Source organism: Clytia hemisphaerica, unplaced genomic scaffold (genome assembly GCF_902728285.1).
Source record: "Clytia hemisphaerica strain Z4C2 unplaced genomic scaffold, Clytia hemisphaerica genome assembly, whole genome shotgun sequence".
NCBI classification, from domain to species: Eukaryota; Metazoa; Cnidaria; class Hydrozoa; order Leptothecata; family Clytiidae; genus Clytia; species Clytia hemisphaerica.
In genome coordinates, this window is record NW_027103671.1 from 376,696 (window position 1) to 398,126 (window position 21,431).

Here is a 21,431-nt window from a genome sequence, read left to right on the forward strand (position 1 = left end):
AATGTACTTTTAACAACTATATTTTACTTTTTTCCTTGATATTCAGCCATAAATTGATGGTTTTCCTAATCAAAGTGAAAGAAAATATTGAAATGAAAAAATCACAGCACTTTTATGATGTAAGCCACATTTTCTCTCATTTAACAATATGTAAGCCACATTTTTGGATTGAATATGAGAAATCCAAACCTTTTCTGAGAACTTGCAGAAGGAACTAATGTCATATCTAATTCCATTGCTGAGAAATAGCTTCTCAAAGATTGCAGGTAGGGTAAGCCACTCGGCATGTCAGCCACAGAATTTACTCACACTTTAGACAGCTATAGATCAATTTTGAGTCAGCCACAAAATTTCATTCTTTTTGCAACGGAAAGCTGAACTATTCAGCTTAACAACAGATGCATTTACAAATGTAAGCCACAAAATGGTTTCACTCTATGAGCAAAATTGTGGCTGACTGTAAAAATGTCACAAAACAGGGGTTAATTTTTGATTAGCATCAGAATGTTAATTCTTCTTTCAGAAAAAAGACTATAATTTGTTTACCTTTATTCTTGCAGCTTCCCAACATCCAAGCTCTCAAACATCACAAGCCGAATGTAATTACTTTCCATTTCCCGTAGAAATTATGCGATGAAAAATCTGGGGGTCAATGAATGAAGACTTTCTTTTTAGCACAAGTTATCTTTGCTTATAATGAATTATTAATTTTGGCGGTCGGGCGTTCAAAACAAAGGCGTTTTTATTCTTTCTGCCCAATTACGAATTTTTCTTAGGCATTTAAAATATCAAGTTTAGAAATAATAGTATAAAACCATATTTTTTACTATAATCATTCTTCTAAAACGAAGAAACAAGATATATTAGAAAAATAAAGAAATCACAAGTGTTATCAAGCCACCCAATAATGAACTTTCATTTGCCGGGTCATATCCATTTCCATATCAATATCCATATTTTTATAATATGCATGATACAGTAACTATGCATGGCTGTATCATTGTTTTTATGCTGGAGTACATAATTATTCAACAGGGCTGCCTCTTTAAAAAAAGGTCTATTGTTGTGTACGTCACGATCTATTGTCAACCATTGTCAAATCCTGTAAGCGATTGAAGTGGGGATAAGCTGGAGTTTTTATAAGATACTTCACTAATTGGTCATTTGAAGTGATAGAGATGACGCGTTCTTTAGAAAATAAGTAACAAAATTGTTTTATTACTGGTTAACGACCAACCAAATTCAAATAAAAGCTTGTAAAAACTCCAGCTTGTCCCTTGAAGTGCCTTCAGTAATAATTTGAGAAGAGAACAATAACATTATGACATCACACAGGCCTGGCCATGAATGGCGTGCGAAACCACGCGCACGCGCTGGCACACGCGTAAAATTATTTACGAGTGCGAAAATAACACGCCTAAAAAGGTTAAAAAAACTCCAAGGCGTGCAATTTAAGCACGCCTAAAACAATCTTTGAAAATAATAGCACGCGCGTAATAAAAATTATTTTCAACAAAGCAGGTAAACTATAAATAGCTTATATTTGCTTCTCTCTTGTGATTCCCTTTTTCGTGCCCCAGACTTTCCACAAATCTCTCTTCTCTTTCATTTGATAGTTTTTCTTTCACTTTTGACGTCATAGGTTTTTATCATACAGATTCGTGAAAGGCTTCTCTTTTCTCTTTTATTTGATGGTTTTTCTTTTACTTTTGACGTCATAGCCTTTTATACAGATTATGTCTGATCTTTCTTTGTCTCAGAGTGTCCTTCAGGGTCTCTTCCCCCCATGCCTAGAATGAAAATTTTTCATTCCCCCCCTCATTTTTCCCCACCCTGCCTCCAAAAATTTTCCTGCCCCCCCCCTCAAGCATAAAATTAAAAAGCTGTAATTAGATGAACTTAACGCTTATTGTTTTCCCTAAGGTAGTTCTAATTCAAGAATAAATGGAAAGGATGGTTGTTTTTAAACCATAATATTAATAAAACTAAGTTTAATGCTATATCATCTCAAAAAACCAGATGTTTTTCAATTTTGAATTGATTTTGGTGAGTTCCCCCCCCCCCATGCCTAGAATTAAAATTTTCCATGGCTTCAAAAAAAATTCTTTCCCCCCTATACGTCCTTTTTACCTCAAAACCCATTCCCCCCTGAATCCAGGGGGGAGGACACTATGTTGTGTATACAAGAAAGAAAAATATTTTACTTTGTGTTTACACAAGCTTTGCATAATAAATTAGTTAAAGAGTGGTTGGAGACTATAGAGTATTTTTACATGAACTCGTTATTATATTTATAACATCCCTGTCTCAGTGATTCGGTCCCAGCGTTGTTTTAACGTTCATCTAATGTTCTTTGGACGTTATGAACATTAGATGGATGTTGATACAACGTTGTGTGCCAGCTGAAAATTGTTCAATCGTTATAATAAAGAGAATAAGTTGTTAGTTAGCATTAGCCACGAGTAGACCCCTTCTGAGATATAATTCTGATCAATTTCTTATCCTAATTAGTAAATATTAATAGCACGCCATAAAAGTTTTAGGCGTGCTATTATTGCACGTCATAATCAGCCTAGACAAATGTTAAATTTTGTTTCCGCGCAAATTTGTCACATTTTGTCTCGATAGCCTCATACCTACGGAACTTATCCTTAGAGGCAATCGAGCAAGAAAAATAGAAAAAATCTTTATTTGGCGTTGTAGAAAAATTGCAAAATAGAAACTTGCTTAAATACTATTATTTTTAAATTTGATATTTTAAATGCCTATTTTAAAGAAAATTTTGTAAGTGGGTGGAAAATAAAAAACGCCTTTGTTTTGAACCCCCGACTGCCAAAATCTCGGGATTCTGGGACTTCTTTTGAGACGGGGGTTAGACATGAAAACAAAGAACTAAGTAGAATCGACTTTTTCAAACTTAAAATACAATGTAAAATATTTTTGTAATCAAAAATTATATTTAACAATTATATTGAAAAGTAATAATTCGTTATAAGGAAAGATAACTTGTGCGGAAAAGAAAGTCTTCATTTATTGACCCCCGGATTTTTCATCGCATAATTTCTGCGGGAAATCGAAAGTAATTTCATTTGGCTTGTGATGTTTGAGAACTTGGCTGTTGGGAAGCTGCAAGGATAAAGGTAACAGATTATAGTCTTTTTTTCTGAAAGAAAATTTAACATTTGTCTAGGCTGATAATATAAGTTAAGATTTTAGGCGTGCGATTGTAGCACAGGCACTGTTTTACTCATGGCCAGGCCTGTCACACATAAACTGCGCTAGAAAAATCCGAGAGGACAATACGCGTTCTTAACATTTTTCCCTCGCAAGTTTGGGGGGAAAACGAAGGTACTTTATATTTTACGTATGGGGAAGTGGAAGAAAGATTTACAAAATAGAAAAGTTTTGTTTTGGCATGGGGTAAAGAATCTGTATTGTGAATTTTAAGCGAGTTTCTATTTTGCAATTTTTCTACAGAGCCAAATAAAGATTTTTCCTATTGTTCTTGCTCGATTGCCTCTAAGGATAACTTTAGTAGGTATGAGGCTATCGAGACATATAAATGTGACGAATTTGCGCGAAAACGAAATTTAACATTGTTCTATAGGCTGCAGTACGAAAGCGAATAAAATCTAATACAAATGAATCAATCGAAGGTAATCGAACATAATCGAATACAATCAAACGTAATTGAAGCAATCAAACGTCAAATCTAATCCTGGGTAATATTCGATTGCGATTCGACAGTCGAATTGCGATTGTGTTAATAATTGCGTTCAATCGATTCGGCTTTCGATTTGTTTGATTGACACCGCCTGGTTTTGAAATATTGGTACAAACAAGTGAAACATGGAAAAGTTCTTTATCTAAAGTGCTTGCTTGCGTGCAGCATGATGGTACAAAGTCCAAATATGCATTTCCCATAGCTATAATTTTTGTATGAAGAGTTAGGTCTATACTGTAAAGGAGTGGTCTGAAAGTATCTACTAGAGGGGGATGAACTCCCCTCACCCTAGTAGATAGTTTCTGATAACTCCTTGAAATAACTCAAACCTGACTTTGGCTTTGTAGAATAGACAACTTTTAGACAACAAAATTGTAGATTTTGACAGAAAAAAAGTACGACTCAATTTCTCAATTTCGTCTTGCTCACGGACCAGGCTGTACGCTAGTAAGATTGGAAGTAGTCAAAAACTAATTTTTAGCCTATGCTCGCTAGCTCGAACAAGAATGAAGAACAATTTTGAGCTAAAAACACAGGCTAGTGATGTACTATACTAATAATCATCCAGTTCACACTCATGTCACTAAAAGGACCGCGAAATGGGATCTTGAGTTGGAGCTTGCTCTTTATTTTTGTATTACTGCTTTATAACGTTTTTTTTAGTTCTGGCTGTACTTAATGAAGCAAATGGGGGTAGAAAAAATTGCTTTAGAAAGTGAGGTTGCACTATTTGTAATTAGTATCATACTAGGGAGGCTGAAAGGTCGAGCGCAGAGCGGTAACAATTCCCGATTTTCGTAAAAAAGAAATTTGGAGATAAATATCTCACCTTTGAAAAAAGATATTCAGAAACCTTTTTTTTAAGTATAGAGAATTTCTTAATCTGTCTTTTAAAAAAAAAGCAGCCATTTTTGTTGCTTCCTAGGCAGCAGTGAGGATATTATTATCGTGATTCTCAGATTTACCCCACGTGCGTTTGCGTAGGGTAAAATGGCGAAATGCGAAAATCGAATTTGGCAAAAAAATTTTGAAAAATGACCCTACAAGATTTGACTATATCTTTTTATTCCATGAAAAGATTGCTTTCAAATAAAAAATGTATTAACAATGAATGGGTAAGCTTTCTAGAAATCCAAACATAAATTGTATAGCTTTTACCAAAAAATAGCACTTTAGGATCAGAAACAGTCAAAAACCAGTTTTTTCCAATTTTCTTCGAGTTACAGGAATTAATTCCTTGTTTGTTTTGATCTGAAATTTTCAGTAGGGGTGGCCATCATGGTTTCCTTGCTCATATCAGGGGGGGCCGAGACGGGGGTAAGAGAATTAAAGTTTCTAAGTAAAATATTAATTATCACCCAAAAAAGTGCCTTTTTTATGTCCATATCTTTTAAATAGATTGTCCCAGCCTTATCCCTCTTTCAGTAAAGCTTCCTATACCTTTTGTCCTACAGAAAAACCAAAAATATTGGCCTTAATTGCTTGCTTTCAGTTCCTGTAGCCAGAAGTGTGACCCCCTGTATTTCTATTTGTGACCCCCTGTATTTCGCGCGGGTTTTTTAATAGATAAGTCACATGACTCAAATCCCGCAGTCTTATTGGACTAGAGAAAGCGAAAGTGAAATCGCGCGATCTGATTGGATGAAAAAGACCGCGGGAGCTGGAAACGAATGGAATTCTCTAGAATTCTCATTTTAAATTCAAGATGGCGGCGAGAAAAGTACGTCTTTTGCTTTGGACGAAAGGTTGTAAATTCTGGTTGATTTTAAGGTTTTATCTTATCTTAACTCATTTACTTTAATTAGTAGAGGCTTCTTCAATGTTTGGGGAAGGTAAGTCTGTAAAAGTTATTTGTTTTTCGGTGGAAAAAAGTGTTTAAAAAAGCATTTTTTGTGCTCAAGGTTTATTTTTCTTCGCAAATTTTTGTCTTCAATCTTAAATAGATGAACGAGTATTTGACTGATGCTTATGATTTTTCCATAGAACATAGTAAAACTATTCAGGAACTTAGATCTTTTTACAGAATTTCAAAAAACCTGTTAGTTCTGGAGATATTTTGAAAAGTTTAGACATGGGTAGTTTGCGTCCGTGTTTCGCGTTCCCAAACCAAACGCACGTGACCCAGGGGATGTCAATCGAAAAATTCGATTACCGAATCAATCGAACTTAATCGAAGCCAATCGAATGATTGATTTTCGATTAGCCGAATTGATCGAACGCCAATCGAATTTCACATCTTTTTTTTTGATTGGATTCGATTACCGTTCGATTGTTGTTCGATTGACGTTCGATTAGTTTCGATTAGCTTCGATTGCATATACTTTTCGATTGATTCGATTAGTTCGATTAATGTTCGATCAATTCGATTTGTGTTCGATTGGCATTCGATTGACTCCATTTATGTTCGATTGGCATTCGATAAATTTTGTTCCGGTTTTTTTGTTATAATTTCGATTTTCGTGGTTCCGTATTTTCTCTATACCGCCGCCCTGTTTTAAGCGCCTCCCCCAATAAGCCCCGCCATCCAATACATGTTTTTTCTTTTATAAGCATAACGTTTATAAGCATATGCAGGCTCAGTTTTTGGTACCTAAACAATGGCTCCATTGTTTGTGAACAATAGAATGCTAAGCATAATGCGAGCCTGGTGTAGTGGCAGACACTTGCTTATAAAAAAAAAAACATGTAACAGCCGGGTTGACCGACTGGACCGAGTGCAGCTCGCTTATTACGTGGGAACCAACCCCACAGAACTATCTCAGTAGTAATAATTAAAGACACTCCAGAAATATAAACAAAATCTTAAGTTCGAATCAGGGTCGGATACAGGAGGTAGGCTATCTTATTCATGGAGAGTAATTAGTTTCCATATAAGGTAATACGATAATAAAGTGCACTCTCCTCCATTGGTTATAGCCTCCCTCTGTATCCGAGCCTGGAAATTAGCGCTGAAATAGGATACGAACGGTATTTTGGAATTGCGGAATTCGACCTTGTTTTCTTCGAAATTTGAAAAATTCCCTACCTGATATGAATTTTTGTGATTTTTGCTACCCTCTTGTTAGAGAGACTTTGAAAGGTGAAAAACCCGACCCTTACCGTCCGCACATACCCATCACCCATTTTTGCCCCCCCCCCAGGAATTAAGCAAACATTCTTCCGCTAACTTCTTTTGGCGGGAAGGGAATTTCAAGGTGGTGTTACCGTAAATCCAGATGACTTCGGCCACTTTTGACCATTTTTATTTTCGTTTGCAATAAATATTAATCGTACGAGCATGAAACTTCTTATACATCATCTTGAAGTCCCTCAAATTGATGTGTTAAAATTTCACAACCTAAAAGTATTTCCTTCGAAAGTAATGAACCAAAGAAGACCAAAAAGTAGCAAAAAAATAACCTCGGCCAGCCTCAAAATCAAAAATATGAAAATATATCTGTCTGTTAGTAATTACCGCTCGTTAATTGTTTACGTATATACCGGTTTGGTGGGATCGTGTTAAGTAACAACGTGCTTATTAATTAATCGGTTTTCCGATTTCAATTAATCGTTTTTCCGATTTCATTTTTAGGCCCTGTCCTCTTTGGAATCAGGATGGATCAAGAAACGAAGTTTATAAGAACAAAAAAACTCTGCAAGCATTTGCTTTGCGTTTGTTGTTTTACCGAAGCTGTACCGATTACATGTCAAAAGGAAAAGCGAGCAACAGAAGAACATAATAATCTGCCCTACACACTTGTATCACAGAACCCGGTGGGACCTAACACGGGAAATTGCAGTCGTAAATTTCTGTTGCAAAATATCTTATTGGGGAAGAAGATTTGGGGTTTAATTAAGTCGGGGAAAAATTGTGACGCGATAAACTTGTGTTAAATTTTCAAAATTGTCATCATTTCCCCCCGGATTGTTCAAGTTCATCTCCTTTTGGGAGTTCTATTGACAAACTCAACCCTTAAAAATGACTGAATTACTCAATGGATCTTTCTCTTTCCCCCAATTGGAATTTTTATCTTCTCTCCATTGGGTAAAATTCACCAATAACTGCGACAAGACCTCTCTGATTTCACTAAACTGGGAATTAAACGCAAGTGTAAAATTTGATGATGTTTGGTTATTGTAAAGCTTCAGCGTGTGGACATAAACGGATGATATACGCTGTCCCGGACATTTACTGACACACATAAACGTACATTTTTTATATTTCATATATAATAGAACACCCCTTTCTCAGTGACCCAGTGAAGTTTTGAAACCCACCGGGTCTGACTATAGGGTCTCCAAAACTCACTAAGTGATAACTTTTTACTTCGTCGGGTAGGGAAAAAGTAATTTCAAGTAATATTCCAAGAATTCTTAAAAAAATTAACGATTGTTGGCCGGGGTAAGACCATAAATAAGATCTTTGATTTGGGTTCTATGTAATTTCTTTCACCGGGTTATCCATCAAGTGGAGCTGACCGAATCACTGATATAGGGGAATAGTAAAAATATTTGCATAAATAATCTCCGTGGATACAGTCGGGTGCATAATTCTTAGCGCTTCGATGGTGAATAAATGATTTTCCTGCCGTGTTTTTTAGTCAAGTTGACAATTAAGGGTCATGTCTATCTGAGAACGATCTCGATTATCAGTTCATCCAGTGGTTCCTATAAAAGACAACGAATGAATAAAAATAGGTATATTCAGGGCTTCATTACCTTAGCTCTTTAGATTAGAAAGCACAACCAAACCCATCGAATATTTATTAGACATGTAAAGAAATTTACAGTTAACGTTATCACAAAACTTAATAAGCAGGTGGGGGGTTATAAAAATGTCCTGGATAGAAAATTTTCGAAAAATTAATCAGCGCCCCCCCCCCAGCTATTAGGTACCCGAGAGTACTTACTTGTACACTATTCCGCACTTTAACGGTATCCCTCCTTTTTATGTCATTATATACCGCCACGCGTCATTAATACTACCAAGAACGCAAATGGTAATGTCAAAATCCTGGAAATTAGAAGATGTAACTTTACTTTATCTATGTTGGGATAAATTTTTGTCATTCAGTAGTCAACGACCTAAAATAGGGGTGCATGATAAAATTATTTTACTAGAAGAAAGATACATATTAAAATGGTATAAAGGATGACGATAAAATCAGGTGAAAACATTCGAGAACGAAATACCTTTTCCTAATTGTATGCCGTCCAATATGACGATGTGTGGACTTCTCAACCCGGGATACTTGATAGCTGTACCATTATTCGACGTGTCAATTTGGAATATCTTGAAAGAAAAGCAATATATTCAAATTATTTTAATCTTCAACCGGCAAAACCACATTTAAAACCGATCAAATATAAAACAGTTGACACACAACAGCGTTCATCAAAACCTTTTCTAACATTTTTAAATGTCCATCATGTGGCGCTAGAAGATCTTTACAATCCCTAAACCGGCGAAATTCAGGATTCATTGATTTAAAATCAAAATACCTTACGTGTCCGCCGCCTTAAGTGGATTAAACTCCGTGGATTAATTAAAAACGGTAAATTTGTGATTTTCACGAATTTTCGCCCTTTTCGCAAAACTTAGTTCTTGCTAAATTGAAAATCCGTTATAACTAAAGAAATTGGTGCGTATTTCCTTCGTTGTGAGACAGGGATGTAATGGGTATTCCCTTCGTTGCGAGAAAGAGTTAGGGCGTCAGGGCGGTTTACGGGAAAAAAGTGGCGGTAGAGTTTTAGAACACTGTAAACATCTCCGCCACTACTTACTCCACCCGAATTTATCACGCCTCTCCCAAACTATTCCCTTTTTAGTGATCTTGTGTAGACGATAGGATCGTCTACATGCAGCACTGCTGTGTAAAATTTTTACAGATATCTTTTCGCAATCTTTTATGATCACGGTTTCAAAAAAGACGGTCAAAGATGTCCGTTTTTTGCCCCATTTTCGCAGGAATAAATATTCTTGTTTTTTCTATTGTACCATCCCAAAGACCTTTATTGTGGCCAAACGTGTAGAAAAAATGAATGTTCATGTTCATTCTATAAAAAGTTACAGCCCTTCAAAGTCTGCGGAAGTTAACAGAGGGTGGCCGAAGTCATCTGGGTTTACGGGACAAAAAATCATCCAAATTTAGCCCCGCAAAATTTAAACTTTTGATCGAACGTTAATCGAAGTTGATCGAACGTTAATCGAAGTTAATCGAACGTTAATCGAAGTTGATCGAACGTTAATCGAAGCTCGTCGAACTCAATCGAAACCAATCGAATTTCACATGTTTTTCGGTTTCGATTAGAATTCGATTGGCGTTCGATCAATTCGGCTAATCGAAAATCAATCATTCGATTGGATTCGAGTAAATTCGATTAATTCGATTGGTTCGATTGGCAATCGAACGTTCGATTGACATCCCCTGGATTTACGGAAAACACCAGCTTTTTGCTGATTTTTGCCTCGATTGCCCAAAACTCGTAACCTTTTTAGCTTGAGGGAAGAAAAAAATTAGAGTTTTTGGGTTTGCCAAAAAAACGCCTAGTCAAAATTGTTTCATCTTCGCAGGATCCATTCCCAACCTCGAAATACATCTTTTTGTCTAGGGTTTTTTTTGGCAAGTTCTTCCTTCGAAGCATATCGAACACTTTCGTTTTCCCCTGAAGACCGCGAGAGAAAAAATATTAGGGGACCTCATTTCACTTTATCGAATTTACGCAAACGGCAGTGTGCACTAAATAATCTTGGTTTCGCTTTCGATTTCAAGCAAAGGTCTTAGCAACAGGGCGCGCGTACATAGCAACAGGGCTGGGTAGAAAAATCTAAACATAGAATTAAAAAAAAATAGCGATCATCGTATAAAGCACTAAAAAATACTTCCTTTCTATGTTTAGTTTGTTCTACCTTGGATTATAACTGAAAATATCTTCAAAAAAACCTTTGTCCGCTATCAGCCGCGCGGTAATCTTTGCCCGCTTCAATTCTTATCTTAGATAATGAATAAAAGAGGCGCGCTTAGCTAAGCCGTGCTCGCGGGCGATAAATTTATGTTTACTTATCTTGTATATTTTAGTGGTATTTATCCAATGAAAAGGATGTTGACAAAATATGCACGACGCTGACAAAATATGCACAGCATTGATTATGACATCATTAAATATGTCAATGTCGATTCAACGCCCGTTAAAGAAAATAATTCGTAGATAGTTCTTTTTATCTTGAAATTTAGAAATATGAGCAAAAAAAGGTCAAATTTAATATTTGTTTCCTATCTAGATTATATTAGCGTTAGAATACGGTAAACTTTCACGAAAAATATTTTGCGATGGCCGTACACCCAATCACGCCCACGTGAAAGTTCCAATTTTTAATTATCAGGAAATCAAGGAAAATCGGTTCACCACGTGGATAAAAAACTTTAAAGCTAAATAAAAAACTGAAGCAAATTAAATTTACTGAAAAACTAGTTGCTCTGGTCTCTGGCTTTGGGAAGTATATAGTAATGTTTTCGATTGTTTTTGGTGGAAAATAGTAAGAAACTTAAGTTTACAAGTGTCATTTAGTTTTTGCTGGCTTATAGACGTTTTTTTCGCAAAAATAAAATAAAAATAAAATTGGATTTTACAAATATTTTATTTATTTATGCTCTTCCGACCTTGTACTGAACAGCCATGAAAAGGAAACTTTATAAAAAATTACATTTTATAAAAGCAAGAAGGGCCAGTGTCCAGGTCTTTAATAACTTAAAACACAATTTCCCTACTAAAAACGTTCTTTAATGTATGTAAGTTTTCTCAAAACATATTTTCTTAATTTTCTCCAACATTAAAGTTTGAAAAGAGCAATTTTATTTTTATTTTTTTTCCATCCTCCGGTCCAAAAGATCATATTTGAATGTCCGTAAACCAGAAAATAAAAAAGTAATTGCCTAAACCCACTCATAAAAGTATTATGTTTACATTTTTTTTTACTATTTTTTGCCTAGACAATATGGCAAACATGGTAAGTACAATCATTGTTGAAAGTTGGAGAAATTTCTACTGTTGCACTATTTTTTACAGCCAAATAAAGACACGGTTTGCTTGTACTTACCATGTTTCTCAATTGTACTGTGAAGTCAGGTAACTTGCATCAGTGGAGGGAAACTTGCCTAGCCATCATATGCCTGACCAAACAAAGCAGCAAAATCTTTAAACAAATGTAACAGTGCAAGAACTTATAAAGCACAGGCTCTGCTTGCAGCTCTACTTCTACCATATTAGAATCTCATATTTACAGCACAAGTATTTTTGGCAAGTTACTTGCCGACAGAATTGTGGATAATTAAAACATTGTGTTTGGATAAAATCAAATCATGCGAGATCATAAATTTCAAGGGCAGGAATTCAGATGTTTCTCGATGGCTGCCGGACATCTCAAATTTTAACAATAATATTTTAAACATAATTATGCATTCTCGACGTCACTTTTATGATTAGGAGATATACATTTTTACAATCCATAAATTTTGTAAATCAGGTTTGTTTAAATCAGATTTGGTAGGTCGTTAACCTGTAATATAACAATTTTGTTACTTTTTCTAAAGAACGCGTCATCTCTATTACTTTTAATGACCAATTAGTGAAGTATCTTATAAAAACTCCAGAACATCCCGTTTGTTTTGATTTTATTTTTATTTCAATGACCTTCCAGGTCATTCATTTGAGGGCTATGTATATGTTAAATGAATCAGAACTAGAAACATAGCAGTTGTGGTCTAAAAGTTATCTAGGCTCGACTGAGGTAGTCTCTAGATGCAATTTTTAGTTCCAGGAAAGTAGATGTGAAAACTTCGGGACTGAAAGGGTTAATCTCTATGTTTTATTGATTTTTTAGTAAATGAAATTAAAACAATGTCATGCAAGCTTTGCAATGTTACTTTCAATTGCAGAAAGGTATGAGTAAAACATTTTTTATAATCCCCATCATTTTATAATGTTACAATTTAAGATAAAAGATAAAACAGCCCTAACAAGTTAATCTTTGAAGGCTTAGATGAAAATTCAAAATTTCACTCTCAACTTAAGGGTTGAGCTAGAAGGCTTTTGGGGGTAGCATAGAGGTTGGAATTATATAGTACATAGAATGATCCTATCCAATTGCAATAAATGAATTTATGCTCCCTGTTTGGCTACCCAACCATCATAGCAGTTGTACCATAAGGGTAGAGTATTCATTAGAGAGCAAGGTTTTGATATTGATCCTCGGCTGCTGGGTCATGCTAAAGACGTACAAAATGGTACTTGATGCTCACCAATCAAACCGAAGGGTCAAGGGTATGTGGAGAAATCCAAGGAAAGGAATTGGCTCTGGAATAATGAGCCTTCATAACTTACTGTAAAATATACCCAACCCCAATCTTTTCTCCTTTTTCTGAGCACCTTTGCCAAATTTATAAGTTCAGATTTTCAGAATAAATATCAAACTCTGGTAAACAATTTGCACTAAATTTTGAAAATCCTTTTTCTTATCATGTTACCATTTTTGTTTGGGTAATTTTGAAGGCGATCGATACATATTGAGCTGCGTGCTGATCTTGCGAAATCAATGCAAAATATTTTCCATCAAAAATATAGAACATTTTTTGTTTTTTCCTTACTCAACTTTTTTACTTCAAGGCATTTCTAATACATGGTCTGCATTATGTAATTTTAGACAAAAGACATTCTATTGTCAAATAGAACAACCAACTAACAAAACGCGTGTTGATTTGCTTTTGTGATTTTTTAAAAACCGCAATGTTTTTGCAAGCTCAGCATTTTTTCATAGTAAAATCAGACCTCATTTTTTATACTGTCAATTTGGATTTAATCTATTTATTAAGAAGACTGAACAACCTAGAATGCATAAAATAACAAATGACAAAGAAGCCTGTTTTAAAATGACATTTGAGTATCACTTTGACTGTGAAAAAATATTCATTAAAATTTTTGATTTGAAATGTTAGAAAAGACAAATGATTTATATATTGTGTTTCTTCTTTAACTGGATTTTTGCGACAGAGTAAGATCACAACTGCTGCAATTGGACGTCTCTGAGTCTGAGTAGTTGAAAAATACCTTCTTTGTTTTCCCCAGCAGTACATTGTACTGTATACTTTTTAACATACATACATTCAAAATTGAACTTCCGGTATTAGAAGATTAAATCATATAAATGGTATTTTTTTTGAATAATCAAATATTATGATCTCTTTTAAGGATGAAAAGGAGCACAGCTGGTCATTATTGCATCATCGTAAACTATTTCGAGCAGAAGGGAGGTTAGTCTTTCAATTTCATTTTTTTTTCATGCAGTTTGGAACTGTTCCTATTATTCAAGGCTTCCAATTATTAAACCTAATACATTAAGATACACATATTAACCTTTGACAATCCACAGTCAGGCTTTGAGGAGGCTGATAATGAATTTAAAACGGAAATGATGTCAAAATTCTTTGTCCACCATGAGTATACCAATATATATATACAATGACTTTAGTCATTTTGACAGCATCATTTCCTTGTTAACTCAACCAAGGTTGATGGGTGTCTTGGTTTTAAGATGTATGAATCTACTGGATGTTTTAGGGACGCTGTTCACAAATGTTGCTTGTGTGACGAAACATGCAATAGCTTTGCCTTGTTCACAAAACATATCAATTCTGACAAGCATCGTTCTCTCATGACAAAATGGATACGATTGGACATCAATGACAAAGACAGTCCCACAGAGGACGGGGAAGGTGTTGGAGAAAAATGTGGAAAAACAACAGCGACTAAAGTTCAAGCTAACAAACAAAATGGTCAGCAATCTGCTAGTAAAGATTCCAATAATTTTCAGGATGATTTCCATTGGAAAAATAATAATCATCAGTTTCGTCAACCTCCACCTCCCAGAATTCCATTTTACCAGAATAATTTTCAGTATCAACAAAGACTGCCATTTATACCACGTGGCTTTCCACCAAGGCCAGGTTTTCATCCTAGACCTGAGTTTGGGTAAGAATTCCTTTGAAGTTACTTTTTCTATTTTTTTTTCAAAGTTGAATGCTCATACCCGAATAATTACCTTGAAATCTTTTTTCAGCAGTATCAGTAAATCTAAAACATGTGAGAATAGAATTAGAACTATATGATTTTAATGGAATCTTTCCAGTTTAAAGCAATGAGATTATCTGAGTTTTTTTCAGCTATTCTTCCTGTTCTTGTCACTAAAACTTTATTTCAAGCATGCTTTACTTCATTTCTGAATTTTCTTGATATTGTTCTTATTTTTTTAGAAACATATTTCCAAACATAAAACGATTTCCGAAGAGAAACTACCCAAGCCCTACGCAAACTAAAGACAGCTGTCAACAGGAACCCCATAATCCATATGATCCTAACAACATTCGTCTTCCCTACAACAATAACTCCTCATCAAGCTGGTCTAAAAAACCAACACCCTCCACAAAACAATCTGAGAAGGCAAAGACACCAACAAAAAATGAACCAACAACTTTGCAGCTTTTACAGAATTCTGTTAAAATGGCCATTTCAACAACTACTAGTATCCCACTCATTAAAGCAAATAAAGCTGACTCAACCAACGCTGGGATTATAGAAGCTAGGACTCCTTCTCAAGGTGAATCAAGCAGTGATGAAGATGTTCCACTATCTGAAATCATCAATTCACGTAAAAGTAAATATGTGGAAAAACTTAAAAACTATATTGCTCAACCAGAACACTCGTCTGCTACTCACTCTTCAAATAATGCAAAGAAAGTTGTTATTGCAGGTGGTAAAATCGTGAGTGTCTCTTCTTCGTCGCCAAAATCGATTCAACAGAAAAGTAACATTGAACAAGATGAATCTGGTGAAGACTCCAGGTTGAGCAATTCCGAATCTGATTCAAATAGTTTATTATCTTTGTATACTGAATCGAAACGGGTTCATTTATTGGCTGATAAAATGAAAAACAGTTCAAGTAGTAAGCAAACACTGACCAAACAGATGAGTGAAAACTCATCCCAAAGTGATGATGACGAATTACCTGCCGTGTTATCTCAAGTCCCCAAGAAATCAAAACGTATAGCTGATCGAACAAAACAAATATTGGAAGAGGCTTCTAAGAAAGTCTTGAGTCCTGAAAAAGAGAAAAACAGTAACCCAATTTCCCAAGAAAATGTTACTACAAAGGATATTTTAAGTTCTATTTCAAGTAACAGTGAAGAAATAAGGACTAGTGAAAATTTAACAAATGTCAACCAAAAATCAACTTCTAAAACAGGAATAAAAGGACCATTAGATACTGAATCGGACATTAGTACCAATACGACCTCATTGGATGACACAAACGAATTGCTTGATCGGTTAGAGCAGCAAACACATACTGACCTACCAACCGTTGATATTAACCATCCATCTACTGAGATGGTCCCTATCTCAAAGAAGTTGCGACCTGTTTCTGTGAAGCTGAAAAAGTTGGGATCTAAGATCAAGCCACTTCTAGACAACAAGGTAACTTATAAATGGTCTAGACTAGGGATTCATCTACGGATTCTAAGAATTATTCCTCAAGTAAAACCTCAGATTTCTGTAAAGTTCGAGTGGCTAGATGACTTAGGTTTTAGCTTTTCCAAGCAAAAAAAATGAAAATTGTAAAAAATATTGTTGCTTTTGTTTTCGAAATCCACAAAGTTTCGGATTGGTCAAGCACTGAAATTCTATTGTAATGTCACGTGACTAAGGATTTCCTACTTAATCACGGCACACCTTTGAGCCAAAGCACTCTATCTAGCCCTCCAGGCTTTACAGAAATCTGTGATTAATAATATTCAGATTTTTGAGGGATACACTGCTACGAATCATTATAAGGCATAATTTGATTTTGATATTGTGACAATAAAACCTTGCATTTTTTTAAATTTCCCTTATTCTGTAAGAAAATAAATAGAAGGATCCAAATCTTTACGTTTTCATTTTTCAGAAATCAGAATTAACCGAAAACAGAACCAACCGAAATCTTGAGAAAGATGACAATATGGAAATGGAACATGAAGTAAGTGTCCTGCCATTGAGATCTCAAGTGTGTATCAAAAAGCCAAAGACTTTTTTACTCTGTCAGATTAAAATTTTGAGATTGGCCCTTTTCTCTTATAGATACGATCCTTCTCCACTACAAGAAAAGGACCAATCTCAAAATGTTAAGAAAAGCAAACTAGACAAACTGACCCTTTTATCTCGGTGGCTGTGATATTTAGCCAGGATTCCTTAAAGATTTGATATGGCTGGTTATTAACTCGAATGATACTATCATTAAGACAGATCTTTGCTATCTGGAAAGCTTCGATTGAAATATTTATTCATCCTTATAAACCTATCCACTAGATTCAATTTCACAAATTGTTTCAACAGGTAGGGAGAATCCTCATCAAAAATAGACCTTCAACCTTATTTTTACATTTTCTTTGTTTAATTTTCAGAGTTCGAATGATCAAGAGGAGTCTACTCAAAAAAGTGCTTTACAAAGATTCAAATCAAACCAATGCGCCTTCAAAAAACCAGGAAACACACAATGTGACGAAAATACTACCAAAAAGTAAAGTTTGGTATTACAAGAGGGCCATTTCATTTCCATTTTCACTAGCCCCCAGCTTAATGATTTTCTCCATATTCGTTTTGCAGTTCCCTTGGAAATCTTCTTGTTGTTATTGTCTTAAGCCCTAAAATTTTAGTTGATCTACCCTCTTCTACTAGTCAAAAAAGGATTTCTCTTTTGAAAATTCATATCTTAAGAAGGTTCAGTTCAAAGAGGGAAACCGCTTTGTAGCGCACCCGTTCAATTTTTAAAAATAATAACTTATTGATACAGCTATACATTCTAGCACTGTTTCTGAGAGTCTTTAATTCGTATTATTCAGGTTTTGTGAGTACCACGAACGAGTTTTGCTGGCTGTCGAAGCATTCGTTTCACAAAAAGCTTCCACTATCCCTGACAAGAAGTCTGTATCTGCAGTCTCCTTCATTGAGCCCACTTCAGATGTTGAGATTCCAAAATCACCTAAACATACCATGCCTTATAAAAGGAAACATTCATTATCGGAAAGTGAAAATCACACTGAAACAGTCACCAATTTGGACATGTCTCGTTTCAAGAGGTCTAGATCTAATAGAGAACGTAGTAATTCAACATGCCAATCATCTACGGATGATAACGGAACCACATCGTTGTCCTCAGCAGCTCCGGTCAAAACAAGCTTGCGCGGATCACGATTCAAGTATCTCAATAATCTTGGTAGTTCCAGTACTGTTAACGATTTGCATTTAACCAATCTACCGCCAACTGTTAGGAAGTTGATTGAAAAGAAAACTCGCCGGAGACGCAATAGCCAGTCAGAATCTGAAAGTGACATTCAAATGAATGACAATATCCAGGAACATCCTGAAACGGAAATTTCCGATAACACTTCTCAGAACGAAAAACAGACGGATGATCCAGATACCCATTTCAGTATTGAAAGTCCTCCACTCGTTGAACCAGAATCTTCAACATCAGAGATAACAGCACCTCCAGAGCCGATGGGTCAGAATCTAATCGAAAAGAGAACCATAGACGTGATGAATTTCAAAATCGAAGAGCAACAAACTAGAGAATCTAAATCTACATCAATCAACACTAGAGTCCATTTGGAAGAACAAAAAGACATTGTCACCAGTGATAAAGGACTTTCCTCTACCCCTTCCAATATTCCACTTCCTTGCCCAGATATTTCTAGCATTGATACTATTCCTAAAATGGACTTTGATGAGTTACCTCAACCAAATCTTGACAATTCTTCAATATCGCTACCTCCTCCACTAGCCGATCAAGACGATAATACAAATTTGAGTTTCGATGATTCTTTTAAAACGGTACATGAAACGATGGATCTCCCCATTCAAAGCCAACGAACATTGATTGAAGATAACCGTCAAGATAAAGGATCGTCGGAAATACAGGACGATTGTGTTGAAAATAAATTTGATAGCTTTCATGACGTTATTGAGAGTAATGCTATTAATGAGACACATTATAAGAGCTTAGATGATGCACCAGATTTGCAAATTGAAGACGCTGATCTAAACGAAACTGAATCTCCATCGACACCAATGGAGTTAGATTCGGTAGAGAGATTTAATGAAGAAGAGCTAATAGAAAAAGTTATCTCTGAAAATAAGGAGAAAGAAACAAACTTTGAATCCATGAACGAAGAAGCCTTTGACCAACAATTCGTCGATAGTTCCACTACGGAAAACGCTAACATTCAATTACATAATGAATTGGATACGGTTTCCCAAACAACAGAACTAAGTATCAAATCAACTGAGATAAACGTTGAATCTACACCAGAACGAGCCAGCTCTTCCAAATTTAATGAAGGAGAAGGTGGAACTGCATCAGATATCGAGCAACAGGTTAGCGAGACATTGATGAACTTGAAAGCTCCGCAATATTCTTCTTTAGCTGCAGAATTCAACAGTATCGAGAAATTCCCAATGAAGCTGGATTCGTTGTCTTCTAGTGACCCAGAAACGAGACATTTGATACATTTGAAAGAGCGTATGGTCAAAAGTATGAAATACCCAACGGTTGTCGAAAGGACTAAATGCTTAGAATCCTCGAAATTAAAAGATAAAAATCTTGAACCATTTGTTATTGACAGTCAGCCACAATTAACGAACAACAGTACTGGACAGAAAATATCAGAATCCACTGTCAAATCTAGGGAAGAATCTACTTCAAATGTCGAAAATGTTGAGTCATCAGATAAACAACAGATAAACAAGAACACAATTAAAGCGCTGGATAAAAACGCAGAAACATCCATTAACACTAGTACTACCAAAACGTCAACTCAAAGCCATTTCAAGAAAGTGGCTTCCAAAGATGTAAGTTCATCCATTTTCCAGTCGAGTCGATCGACAATAGAATCCTTGGCTACTTTGACATCGTCCATTACTCCAACTGCAACAATCCCTACAAGCTCTTACACTAAAAAGGTAACTGCTTTATTAAAGTACCACCCTCCAATTAGCACCATCCTCTATGGATTACCGCAAATTGAAAATTTAAAGGTTTCCATGCTTCTTTGAGGAAATACGGTACTTAAACAATACAAAACCTCGGCAAGGTATAATTCGACAGCTATTTTTCCTTCATTTTTAAATCTCGAGATGTCTCTTAGTTTCCCCTCTCCTTCTTTTAACAAAATACATCCAATCAACCAAATGATCCTATGGATCTGATTTTCCGTCTGTTCTAATGCCTGCTATAGAGCAATGATGATAAAACGGACACAAATTTTAGAACATTCGTCGGCATACTGTACCATGTTGAGAAAAAATGGAGCAAAATGTATCAAACTGTTTTTTTCAATTCATGATATTCACGACGTAATGTTTTCTACGGAAATACCCCGGTTTTAGCCAGTAGTGGCAAATTTGAAGTAGACAAAAGTTGTATACAATTTGGCACTACCGGGGTCTTTCCGTAGAAAACATTACGTCATGAATATCATGAATAAAAAAAATAAAGGAAATTCTACACACGGCAAAATTTTTCACACCATCTTGATACTTACCAAATAAAGTGATTTTAAGGGAAATTCCCTTTCATTTAAAGGTGATGACTACGAAGAAAGTTGTCAGTGCAACAACCAGAGTGGATATTGGTAATACTACCAATTCAAAGAAAAAGAAAGAAAAAATGAAAAAGACTATCGGACCTATACCAGGTATGGTTATGGAATAAGTATAAAATCGTTTATGTGAAGGGTTACTTCGATCTGTTTTAGGTTGTGTATCACCAATGTTCTTAAGACGGAATTTAAGATTTAAGGATTCTGAACGGTGTCTATGAATCACAATCCAATCCCCACCGTAATTGGTCCAAAAGGGGAATGCCCTCAAAATTTTGAAAATGCAAGTGGACATGTTCATAAAATAAGGCAAGCTCTGTGACATTCAAAAAATAGGAAAAATTGGTCTTATGTTGATAAAACCTTCAAAATAGCCTCTACATCAATAAAATCTTTTGGCTAAAAAGGTAACAAAGGTCCAAAGGCACTAGAATTGAAAGATTTTGGATTTGTAGGTTATTTTGCCAAAAACGGCTAAAAATGTAACATTTTCATTATAAATGACCTAAATTTTTATTTCAGGTGAAAAAAATTAGAGCAAGGCTTGGAAATGAAACTTTAGTATGTTAACTTCCCGCTGTTGTTATTCGCGGAAATTGCACATCGTTAAACTGAAGATATTGGCTAAAGAAGTAACATGCTCAGAAAATCAACTTCTATTCATAATTTCAATAATTTAGAATTTATGGAACTTAAACAATTACCATATACTATCTAGACTATAAACTTAGCTATGGAAATACCTTAAATTGGCTTATTGGTCAGCCTAAGCTGAGCATTCAAATCCGTAAAATTCATTTCTTCTTCTTCCATAAGACGGCAAAAAAAAAATCCGATTTTCCGATCTCACTTTGATTTCTAAACTTTCTTCCGATCGGGTTAACTTTTGGGTACTTTTAGCGTACGCTGTTTTTACAGATCATAATGTGCTCACTTTGATTTCTCAACTTTCTTCCGATCGGGTTAGCTTTTTGGGTACTTTTAGCGTACGTTGTTTTAACAGATCATTATGTGGTGTTTCAAGATGGCGGCTCAAGCGATAG

At 35.3% G+C, this 21,431-nt stretch overlaps 1 protein-coding gene across 1 annotated transcript in view; it reads left to right on the forward strand.

The window, feature by feature from the left end:
- The first annotated feature begins 12,584 nt into the window (after positions 1-12,584).
- Positions 12,585-21,431, forward strand: part of LOC136803362 (uncharacterized) — a 102,323-nt gene continuing 93,476 nt past the window's right edge. Inside the window, exons 1-8 of the mRNA XM_067060087.1 lie at positions 12,585-12,643; positions 13,949-14,010; positions 14,318-14,728; positions 15,010-16,228; positions 16,698-16,769; positions 17,194-17,309; positions 17,632-19,750; positions 20,373-20,484. Coding sequence (XP_066916188.1) covers positions 12,602-12,643; positions 13,949-14,010; positions 14,318-14,728; positions 15,010-16,228; positions 16,698-16,769; positions 17,194-17,309; positions 17,632-19,750; positions 20,373-20,484 — 4,153 coding nt within the window. The 5' untranslated portion in view covers positions 12,585-12,601. The remainder of the gene's footprint in view (positions 12,644-13,948; positions 14,011-14,317; positions 14,729-15,009; positions 16,229-16,697; positions 16,770-17,193; positions 17,310-17,631; positions 19,751-20,372; positions 20,485-21,431) is intronic.